Source organism: Rhinichthys klamathensis, unplaced genomic scaffold, assembly GCF_029890125.1.
Source record: "Rhinichthys klamathensis goyatoka isolate OS25496 unplaced genomic scaffold, OSU_Roscu_1.1 h1tg000029l_1, whole genome shotgun sequence".
Taxonomy (NCBI): domain Eukaryota; kingdom Metazoa; phylum Chordata; class Actinopteri; order Cypriniformes; family Leuciscidae; genus Rhinichthys; species Rhinichthys klamathensis.
Window position 1 is genome coordinate 4,210,001 of NW_026606579.1, and position 12,462 is coordinate 4,222,462.

Here is a 12,462-nt window from a genome sequence, read left to right on the forward strand (position 1 = left end):
GCACACGCTACATTATGGCCAAGCATGCGCCCTTAAAATAGCATAATGAACATTATGCTTAAAATAGCATAATGAACAACGCGCAACGCGCCACTGACTTTAGACTAGTTTTTTTTGGTCAGTGGCGCAATTGTTTTATAGAACAGCAAAATAGCATGAGGGAAAGTTTGCGCCGGAACACGCCTCCTCTTTGCGCTGAACCGCCCCGGGGAGCGCAAGTGTATTTCTTAAGCCTTGTTTATACTCGACGCGTCCGCAAGAGCGCGAAGGTGCGCACGGCAAAATGACGTAATTGCGGTGTGGGCGGTCGTGCGCGTTGGGTGCGCAAGACCCCATTTCGCCTGGCGGTGTGCACGGCACTTTTTGTGGCGTCCGAAGATGAACGACTTCGAGCCGAATCAGGCCGAACTGGTACGTCTGTACCAGCATGTTTATGATCCTTCTATACACAGAGACATTTGCATTGATGGGCGACCATAAAAGCCTCTCATTTTGTGAATAGGAACACATTTGCATTAAGCACCCAGTTTGCACTTGTCTAAAGTAACTGCTTACATTTATAAAATAAGCCTACAATAGCAGAAGTAAGCCCTGCTGATGAAATTAAGGTTTAAACACTCTTCAATAAGGCTTCAGTTGTTTAACGAGTTTGTACAAGAAAGTACAATATTTTGTAAAGTACAAAACGGCAAACTACTTCTTCACTGCTGATTCCTGGTGGTTTAGAGGAGAATTACTCCGAGTCGCCCCCTGTCGTTTGACAGAATAGCACAACGGCGAGCGCGTCAAGTATAAACGCCTCGTCCGTTTGGAGAGGTCCGCGCGCAGTCAGCGGAGACTCGCGCTCGTGCGGACGCGTCGAGTATAAACAAGGCTTTAGTTTACCGACGTGTGTCTGTGGAGGGAAAAACCCGCTTTGCGCGGGTGCAAAATAGGAATGATACATGCGTCAGTGTACAAAGTCATTTGCGCCGAGTGCAAGATAGGGCCCATAGAGTTTGGAATCTAACTCATCGTTACACTAAATTCCCCAAAAATACAAGATTTACATGTCTTTAATGATTGTTTTCATTTAGTTTTTCGTTTCGTTTTCATTCGTTTGGGAAAATCTGGTTCTAAAAGTATAATAACTAGGGAATTAGAGGTTTGTTTAATGGTTTGAGCATTAGTAATAGTGATGCTTGACTTAACAAACTACTTCAAGAGCTCAAGTGCAATAATTCTGATCTCACCCTAGTGTAAAAAACAGTGAGTTTTCCCAGGACAGCAGGACTGACTGACCATGAGAGAGAGTTTGATTGAATTTCCAGCTTAATGGAAAAGCCCAGTGGCGTCTGTTTTTCAGGGGTCCATCGGTCTCCATCCATGCAGGAAGAACACACTTCCCCCCGAGCGCACAAGACTCATTCGGCTCTCTCTCCATTACAGTGAGCGACTTAAAAAAAAGCGTATTTAAACATTAAAGGGACACTGTGTAGGAATTTCTCCCATCTAGCGGTGAAAATGTATTTTGCATTCAAACGAATTGTGCTCTCCAGCGCCTCGCTATTTCAAATGCGCGTTGCATCTACGGTAGCCGTTATGTACCAAAAAGCTATAACAGGATGTCTTCTAATAGCACTTCGTCGAGTGTTCCTTCGGGTGAACAGGTTTGTTATTTCAAACAAACAGCAACTTGACACAACAAACAAACAAATGTTACAGTATGAATAACTGACTGTGAAAAACATGAACTATTGTAATAAGTAGTTATGCCTTCTTTATTCGTTATATTTTCTGAAGTACGTGCATAGATATCATCATCAACTTTTAACTATAAATGTTCATCTGTCTATAAAATAAAGTACACAACTAAACCATGAAAAAAGCTTGTAATTAAGACTGTAACATTGAATTACATTCAGGACTTCAGCGTCTCTTTTGAAATCTTTCTCCTGCATTAACGTTAGCTCTTTCCACCTGGAAAAAGCTATCCCGACATTAACTCGTGTTTTTTGTAATCTCCGGTCACGTTTCCTTTTACGATCTATTTTGGACTTTTCTGGCGACGAGGATTTGCAATGCAGCCTTTTAAACGTGCCGGGGCCGTGACAAGCGCCTCTCACTGCTCTGCTCCTCGGTTTCTGCTGCGTTCAGATACGTCACGCTGGCTCTGAACGAAAATGCGCTGTGGAAACGCGTCGGCCTAGTACTTTTTGTCCCTCTCTGCTATTATAGTTTTTCAAGATGGCGGAACGACATGGAAGCCTCCGTGGACCTACCCGTCCCATGTATATAAAGATAATAAATTCTTCATTTACGATGATAAGTCAGATAATTGGCAGAGGTATTTGTACACCATTTAGGATATATTTATGAATAAAAATATTGATTTTAAATAATAACATACATAAAAAAGTACACATTGTCCCTTTAAGGAACATTCCATTTTATCATTCTTCAAACATCATATTGGGAACGTTACTTTTGAATGTTCTTTGAACATTCCAAAACCAGTAGAAATATTTAGAAATATTTGTTAGACGAACATCTAACTTCAAACATTTTCTCCATGTGTTGTCGTTTTGAGAACAGACCAGGGGTGTGTTTCCCAAAAGCATCGTTAGCCAACTATGGTCGTTATCAGCAGTTCAACGAGTCGGTGTTTCCCGAAACCATCGTTCCACGAACATTCGCAAACAACATCGCAGAGTTGTGTGTTTGAGCGACAGATCTCGAGCTGCGGTTAGAAGTTTCTAGATTGCATGACATGTGGACTTAATAAATCTTTTTCTTGAGCAAAATAAGCAAGCTGACATTCAGTACAACCCGTGTCTTTTATTTAGAATACATACAAATGTGTTTTACGTCTTTGAGTTTGTCAAGAGATTTAAAGCACCGTTTTTGAAGAGTGCGCATGTGCGAACGTGCTCTACTGTGTAAGAACGAGCCGATGATTGAATCTGGAAATAAAGCGAAATAACTGAGAAAAATGAGAAATATTCCTTAGATGCATGTCTGTAATTGACCCTTCGCTAAGCCACGCCCGAAAACCGCCACTGGCCAATCGTGGCTTAGCAACCGTAACTAGGCGCGGGAGGTCTGTCAAGCTTTCGAGCGAGGCAAACATGCCGACGCGTCGTGCGTATGGATTGTGCAAATCTGATACCCGGTATTCTAAAAGTTTGGACGGTGGGGTGGCATTTTTTCTCTTCCCGAAACCTAAAAGCCAAAAAGGGGAGAAATCCCGGGCGTGGATCAAGCAGTGTGGAGACCCATTCACAACTAAATGTCGACAGGATTAACAAAAAAAAACGCCTATTGCTTGGAAATAATGGCGGTTCTTTGTTCATAATGCATATATTTGAACGTAAAATAAGACGATTAAAGGCAAGACGGAGGCTCACTGACATACTTTAAAATATGTTTCAGCATTGTGTTAATCGACGGCGGACGGCCTACTAACGTTAACTTTACCCCTGTAACTTTACCCCAATCCGATCGCGGCTCTCCCGGTGTTAGATTGATGGATAAACTGTTTGATTTAAATTGATTTGATATTAGATTATTTTCACATTTCACTTACTCTGCTGTGCATGAACATAGCTGTTCAATTTGTGTGTTTCCCATTTGAATGGTCTGTTAAGGAGGCGGCTGCTGCTTGCGCTGGGACCTAACGTTATAGGCTTTAGCTTCAATTTTGATGAAATTATTCTCTAATCGGTTGCATATTATGTCGTGGATATATCCCTCGAATGCATACTGCTGTCCCTTTTGTCTTGCTCTCTCAGATATTTCACTTGTTCGCCAAAAATGACTAAATATCTCCTTGGGAATGTCTGACACCGGTGCATTCACACTGTAATAGACGTGGCAGCCGCGAAAGCTTGACAGGCGTAGCAACAGTAACTAAGGAGGGCGGGGCTTAGCGAAGGGTCAATTTATATCAAAACAACTAGCATTAATTCGATCTCAAACAGTTTCATTAAAATTAATTATTACTTACTCCACCACGTGCGTGACGTCATAAACCAATGTGGTTGAACACCACTTTGCGAAAATATGGTTTCGGGAAACAGTCGTGACTAGCTAGTTGATTTGCATCGTACTATCATAGTGAAGCATCGAGTTACGGCGTTGTACAGGAAATGCTCCCCTGGTAACTTTGAAAGAACGTTTTATTAACATTACTAGAAAAATGTTTGTTCATAACTTTGAGAAAACCTTCTGAGAATGTTCCCTCACTGTTAGCTAGGGAAATTCAGCAAATACTACGGTCATTCTGCCTCCTATCATGCATGCAATTAACCGTTTATTATCGAGGCTGTCCCATAATGCACTGCTCCATAAGTCTGTTATTTCTTCTCTCATCCCTCATACCTGTAGCGTTGAGCTCCTATAGACCTCCCAATTGATTTTTCACACTTGAGTTTCTGCTTCTCTTGGCTGAGCGCTGCATTGATTTTCTCGGTGTCTTATGCGAGATCACCATTGTCATCTATTCCACTCACGCCTTCCAGATTATAGCCAATACTGCCTGAACTTCACCTCACATTACGAGGTCACAGATTCTGTGTCTCCTGCAGTTTACAGCCTCTCCTTTATAGAAATGTTGTCGTAGTTGTCTGTTTTTGCAGACATTAAACCCTGGGTTATTGTTGTTAATTTTAACTAATACTATTAAATGTTTCTGTTAATTGAAATGAGGCTGAAATAAAATTAAATATATAAGTGTTAAATGGAAAAACTTAGTCTAAATGAAAATTAGAAATGTATCAAAAATAAGTTTAATAAAAATACTAATTGGAAATAAATTATAACTTAGACTGAAATAAAAATTAATTAAACCTAAATACTAATATTTTAAAAAATAAGAATAAAATTACAAAAATTGAATGACTTAGTTAATTTAAAATTAGAAATAAAATGACTAAGTTAACTTAAAAATGTTTTGCTATAATAGTAATACTGAAATAGCATTCATTAAACCCTGACATATCCATTTACCTGTGTTGTAACTGCTGTATTTTTACTTTCAGATCTACTGAAAGTAAGATCTACTTTTTAAGTAAGGAAACTTTGAATTTGGACCTTGTCTATCTAAAGTATATGCTATAAGTAGAAGTATAGACCAATCATAACAGGCTGGGCCATCTGACCAATCAGAGCAGAGTCGACCAATCACAACAGACTGAGCCTTCTGACCAATCAAAGCAGAGTCGACCAATCACAACAGACTGAGCCATCTGACCAATCAGAGCAGAGTAGACCAATCACAACAGACTGGAACATCTGACCAATCAGAGCAGAGTAGACCAATCACAACAGACTGGAACATCTGACCAATCAGAGCAGAGTTGACCAATCACAACAGACTGGGCCATCTGACCAATCAGAGCAGAGTAGACCAATCACAACAGACTGGAACATCTGACCAATCAGAGCAGAGTAGACCAATCACAACAGACTGGGTCATCTGACCAATCAGAGCAGAGTAGACCAATCACAACAGACTGGAACATCTGACCAATCAGAGCAGAGTAGACCAATCACAACAGACTGGGCCATCTGACCAATCAGAGCAGAGTAGACCAATCACAACAGACTGGGCCATCTGACCAATCAGAGCAGAGTCGACCAATCACAACAGACTGGGCCATCTGACCAATCAGAGCAGAGTAGACCAATCACAACAGACTGGGTCATCTGACCAATCAGAGCAGAGTAGACCAATCACAACAGACTGGGCCATCTGACCAATCAGAGCAGAGTAGACCAATCACAACAGACTGAGCCTTCTGACCAATCAGAGCAGAGTCGACCAATCACAATAGACTGGGCCATCTGACCAATCAGAGCAGAGTAGACCAATCACAACAGACTGGGCCATCTGACCAATCAGAGGAGAGTCGACCAATCACAATAGACTGGGCCATCTGACCAATCAGAGCAGAGTAGACCAATCACAACAGACTGGGCCATCTGACCAATCAGAGCAGAGTCGACCAATCACAACAGACTGGGCCATCTGACCAATCAGAGCAGAGTAGACCAATCACAACAGACTGGGTCATCTGACCAATCAGAGCAGAGTAGACCAATCACAACAGACTGGGTCATCTGACCAATCAGAGCAGAGTAGACCAATCACAACAGACTGGGCCATCTGACCAATCAGAGCAGAGTAGACCAATCACAACAGACTGGGTCATCTGACCAATCAGAGCAGAGTAGACCAATCACAACAGACTGGGCCATCTGACCAATCAGAGCAGAGTAGACCAATCACAACATACTGGGTCATCTGACCAATCAGAACAGAGCAGACCAATCACAACAGACTGGGCCATCTGACCAATCAGAACAGAGCAGACCAATCACAACAGACTGGGTCATCTGACCAATCAGAGCAGAGTAGACCAATCACAACAGACTGAGCCTTCTGACCAATCAGAGCAGAGTAGACCAATCACAACAGACTGGGCCATCTGACCAATCAGAGCAGAGTAGACCAATCACAACAGACTGGGTCATCTGACCAATCAGAGCAGAGTAGACCAATCACAACAGACTGAGCCTTCTGACCAATCAGAGCAGAGTAGACCAATCACAACAGACTGGGCCATCTGACCAATCAGAGCAGAGTCGACCAATCATAAAAGACTGGGCCATCTGACCAATCAGAACAGAGCAGACCAATCACAACAGACTGGGCCATCTGACCAATCAGAACAGAGCAGACCAATCACAACAGACTGGGCCATCTGACCAATCAGAACAGAGCAGACCAATCACAACAGACTGGGTCATCTGACCATTCAGAACAGAGCAGACCAATCACAACAGACTGGGTCATCTGACCAATCAGCGCAGAGTAGACCAATCACAACAGACTGGGCCATCTGACCAATCAGAACAGAGCAGACCAATCACAACAGACTGGGCCATCTGACCAATCAGAACAGAGTAGACCAATCACAACAGACTGGGCCATCTGACCAATCAGAGCAGAGTAGACCAATCACAACAGACTGAGCCATCTGACCAATCAGAGCAGAGTAGACCAATCACAACAGACTGGGCCATCTGACCAATCAGAGCAGAGTAGACCAATCACAACAGACTGGGCCATCTGACCAATCAGAGCAGAGTAGACCAATCACAACAGACTGGGCCATCTGACCAATCAGAGCAGAGTAGACCAATCACAACAGACTGGGCCTTCTGACCAATCAGAGCAGAGAAGGCTCTCAGAAAGGCGGGGTTTAGAGAGACAGAATCCTTTATCAAGCCGTTTCAGAAACTGTGAGAAAAGAGCTGATGCTGCAATGTATATTATGAGAAATTAAAAAAAAAAAACCTATTGTTGGAGACTCCAAAACAAAAATAGGATCCTTTAAAATAGCATAATAGGGGCACTTAAGTTTAGCATGTCTTCTCTCTCGTCCTCAGGCCTTCAGCCAGGCGTACACCACTCAAAGGAAGGTGGCTGAAGATGGGGAGACCAACGAGGAGACGTTGCTGCAGGAGTCGGCCACTAAGGAGGCGTATTACATGGGCCGCCTGCTGGAGCAGCAAGCCGAGCTGAAGAGCAGCAGATCACAGGCGTCCTGCACACAGGCCGAGAACGACAGACTCGGCTCCATCCTACAGGAACTGAGAGAGGTCAGAAACCTGCTCAGACTTGAGTGTGAAGGGGTTGGGTTTGACATTGCAGATGTTTCCCTGTGAATGTGTGCTCACGGTTTTGACAGGTGTGCCTTTTTTAAAGGGAGAGTTCACCCAAAAATGAAAATTACCCCATGATTTACTCATCCTCAAGCGATCCTAGGTGTGTATGACATTGTTCTTTCAGACGGATACAATCGGAGTTATATTAAAAAATGTCCTGGCTCTTCCAAGCTTTATAATGGCAGTGATCGGCCGTATATTTTTTGAAGTCCATCAAAGTGCATCTATCCATTATAAAAGTGGTCCACACGGCTCTGGCGGGATAATAAAGGCCTTCTGAAGCGATGCGATGCGTTTGTGTATGAAAAATATCTATATTTAAAACTTTATCGACTAAAATAACTAGCAGACGGCCTACGCATCAATTTACAGCAAAAGAGTAACACTTGACCTTTCACATATGCTGCGTTTGCAGTGCGCAACTGATCCGCGGCTGTACCACAACACATTTGTATTTCAAATCCAGAAGTTATCTAGCCTGGCTAACGTCAGGCCTCTTCTCATTGACACCACATGTTCATTTTCTCGTATTTGAGGCGTGGTTTACGAACGCCCAGAGCCGTTTATTGGGTGCTACGAATGTCTATCAAATGCGCCTGTACGTAGCTCATAGCCAATCGTTTCAATTATACCAGATGACGTATGTAGAGCGACAGAAATTAGACGAGGAAGAAGACGATGGGTCTGAGATTTATTTGCGTTCTAAACTACTTAGAACAATATCTAAGGCTGCATCGAAAGGTAACTTCGCGTCTGCTGCCATGTTGGATCCATAGGTATAAACAAACTGCTTCGGTGTGTCGCATAGACGCAGTGTTTCCGCTACATTCATTCTGCCGTGGCGGGCCGCCACACCTAAAATCATCCCGCCACGGCTGCAGCTTCTCGGTCCGATATTGTATGTGTTATTGTTAAGCCCCACTAAAGGCATACAAAACATTGTAAAGCACCATACAGTTTTCGCACTATATTCCAAGACTTCTGAAGTCATTCAATAGCATAATGTGAGGTAAAAATGTATATTTAAGTCTTTAAGTTAAAGTTAATGGAAACTCATCTCTCCTCAGTCATTCTCCATTCAGCATTCAAACAGTGATATGTTCACGTTCGCTTACGACAGTAACACGACGACACTCTCTTCAAGATCAATGTTCCCATTATTATTCTTTATTTGTAGATAAAGGTCTAGAGTTTGCATAAAATTACTTTATCTTGCTGGAGTTTATAGCGCTTTCTAAATCATATTCCTTTCTCCCGGGTGTCTGTTACTACAGCACTCGAGCAGAGAGCACTATCATTTGTTCTTCATGCACACTGTAAGTTAACTAAAATTTAAAACTGTTAAGAAAAGGCTCAATAAACTGTTGCATAGATATAATACATTAGGCATAGATAGATATAATCTCTTCGCTTTGTGCTTTGAACTTTTCAATGCGAAGCGCTGCACGCTGTGACTTCGCGTTGCTTCAAGTGCATCATTCGGCGCACGGGATGCGCATAATCGCTTAGGGGAGGTTTAAACACCTGGGATAAGGGGGCGTGGCCTATGGGAATATCACTCATGGGCCACGCCCCCTCCCCCTGGCGAAATGGGCCTGCCACCACGGCTGGAAAAAATCCTAGAGGAAACACTGAGACGTCGTCATCGTCTTGCTGCTCTCTTCCCGTTCTGTGATTGGTTCCCTAGATGAGGCGAAAAATTTGGTCCATGGTATCCAGACACCTAGCAGCGTGAATAAAATCGGGCTCACAAAGGCAGTATGGGGAAACCCAGGCTAGAAGTTATCAGCAACTTTTATTTAAAAAAAGTTGTGTCACCAGTGCGATTCTCTTTGTACACATACACTCTTTAATAGACGTTTAAACACAATTTAAACAACGTATTAGGCTATTCAATGCGTTACTTCTATATTATTAAGTTGCTCAAGCAAGTGGTAACATTTAACCATGTACCTTTTCTTTTGCTTAATTTAAATCTTTATACAATAAATCTCACAAAGAACTTGTTTTTCCACCTCCACGAATGAGACGAGTGTCGTTCATTATGTCCTTGTTGAAGTAAATTGTAGTTTTCCTTGCTTTACCCCGGTCTTAAAATAAAAAGAGTACTGTGAAAAATAGTAGTATTTAATTAAATGCATTTATGGTGAGATTACTACATTTTCATGTCAATTTGTGTTCATTTTGACCACGAACTAACGGGCGTTACTCTTTTGGCGTAAGTCGACTTGCGTAGGCCGTCTGCTAGTGATTTTAGTCGATAAAGTTTTAAATATGGATATTTTTCATACACGAACGCATCGCTTCCCTTCAGAAGGCCTTTAGAGCCGTGTGGAGCACTTTCATCATGGATAGATGCACTTTGATGGACTTTAAAAAATATACAGCCGATCACTGCCATTATAAAGCTTGGAAGAGTCAGGATATTTTTTAATATAACTCTGATTGTATTCGTCTGAAAGAAGAAAGTCATACACACCTAGGATGACTTGAGGGTGAGTAAATCATGGGGTAATTTTCATTTTTGGGTGAACTATCCCTTTAAATGGTCTCTCTTTCTCTGTTTCCGTCTCTTTGTCTCTCAGAGTTATGAGATGTTAGATCTGCAGAGAAGCCGGATGAGAGAGGAGATCAGGGAGTATAAATTCAGAGAGGCCCGATTACTGCAAGACTACACCGAACTAGAGGAAGAGAACATCTCGCTGCAGAAACTGGTATCCACGCTTAAGCAGAACCAGGTAAACACACACACAATTACTCCGGTACACTGACACCGTTCTGGTACCCAATCTAGAACCATTGGACGCATTTCAACTGAAGAACAGTAGGTTCAGGGGCAGAATTTTTTTTTTCTTTGCACTGGCTCTTATGTTCTCAGAATGAAAACGCGATACAAACACAATAAAACAAAACTAATTGATACAAAACTAGATGATTTCATTATATGCATTCAGTCGACAGACTCCGTGTTACTATTTTTGTTGTTGCACAGCTACTCTAGCCACTTTTATTTTCCCCATCCATCTGAAATACATTAACACATCGGTTCCCAACAGGGGGGTCGCAGCCCACAAGGGGGCTCTGTGGGGGGTCGCGTCATATTTTGAAAAGTTTGAGCAATGAGCATTAAATAAAAGTCCTTAACTTTTTTCTGTTCAAAATTTACAAAATGTATAATGAGCGAGTTCATCATGAATCCATTTTCCAAACCGTGTTTTTGTCTTATCCTGAACCACTATGGTACACACCTATAATAAGTGTTTACATTGGGACTATTTTACACTGGTTCGGATGCTGCTGCTGCGGAGTAGCCCAGTACCTGCGTGACTCGTCATAGACGTACACAGAGAGAAGTAGTTCCGGCTACAATGTTCTTCCGAAAGACGCATTATTCTCTTAATAAATGCAAGTTTAGTATCGCTCGCTATAGCGCCAAAAGCTTAAAAAATAAAGCCTCACATTGATAAAGCCTCACAAATAACATGCAAGTATTGAGGCCCCAGACAGCAGTCATTTAGTAATAGCCTGTATTCTTTTTTTCTTTTTTTTACCTACACACCAGTGTGAATATTTTTGTTTTTGCATTTCAAATAGGGCCAATTTATAGGCTTCTCCTAGGCTTACGTTTTTAAATTACAAAGGGACTACTGATGTTTTTGTCATTGTATTTTCAATGTTATAGGCTATTATTTGAGCATAAATATACCGTTTGTTTGAAAAAAAAACATATTTTGTCATCCTTGCTGCAAGCTTACAAGAGCGATAATATCAGTAAATGTGAAGGGGGGCCCTAAAATATTTTCTTGGGAAAAAGGGGGTCTCAGACAAAAAAAGGTTGGGAACCACTGCATTAACACATACAGTCAAACCAAAAATTATTCAGGCACCTTGCTAGCCTAATATAAATTAACTATAGAGTCCTGCATCCACTATAAAAAAAATGATATATGGTGTCTGAATAATTTTTGGTTTGACTATTAATATAATAAAACCATGCATCATGATTGTTTGTGACAGATTATGTAGGAACAGTCTCAGATATTTCCAGAATCAATGCGAATGGTTATTCTTCATTCTTTCAGGTGGAGTATGAAGGCCTGAAGCATGAAATCAAAGTTCTGGAGGAGGAGACAGCCCTGCTTAACAGCCAATTAGAAGATGCCCTGCGCCTGAAGGACATCTCTGACAGCCAATTGGAGGAGGCTTTGGATGCTCTGAAAAGTGAGCGAGAACAGAAGAACATTTTGCGTAAGGAATTAGCACAACATCTAACCGTGTGCGACGGGGCTTTCAGCTCAGGCTGCGCTCATCTGATCGCCTTCAGCTCGGCGCCACCTAGTGGCAGTGCAACCCCGACAGCCGCCACATCGCCCAGCAGTGAAGACGGTGGAAAGTGCAATGGGCTTCTGCTCCAGGGCGCTGCGGGTTCGGTGCTGAACCGACTGAACGGAGATTTCAGGCCTTCGGGTTTGAGGAAGAGTGAAATTTTGACCCCTGACCTCTTCAGTGAGCTCAATGGCCCTGAGATCCTGAAACTCAGACAGCAGATTCAGCAGGTCAGTGTGAAGGGGCGGGGCATGTTCACATAACATAACAGTAGAAACATTTCTATTAGCATACATTTATTTTTATATAGCAAAGCTTTATGTTGCCAATTTACCTCTTTAATAATTATTTTATATACACTACCTGTCAAAAGTTTTGGATCGGTAAGATTTTTAAGGTTTTTAAAGAAGTCTCTTATATGTTCAC

General features: G+C 42.1%; 1 protein-coding gene across 3 annotated transcripts in view; it reads left to right on the top strand.

Moving 5' to 3' along the window:
- LOC130080043 (protein bicaudal D homolog 1-like) overlaps positions 1 to 12,462 on the top strand; it is a 40,216-nt gene that overhangs the window by 10,763 nt on the left and 16,991 nt on the right. For all 3 annotated transcript variants that reach the window (XM_056245344.1, XM_056245343.1, XM_056245345.1), the window contains exons 2-4: positions 7,432 to 7,644; positions 10,296 to 10,448; positions 11,793 to 12,266. In XM_056245344.1, the coding sequence (XP_056101319.1) occupies positions 7,432 to 7,644; positions 10,296 to 10,448; positions 11,793 to 12,266 (840 nt within the window). The remainder of the gene's footprint in view (positions 1 to 7,431; positions 7,645 to 10,295; positions 10,449 to 11,792; positions 12,267 to 12,462) is intronic.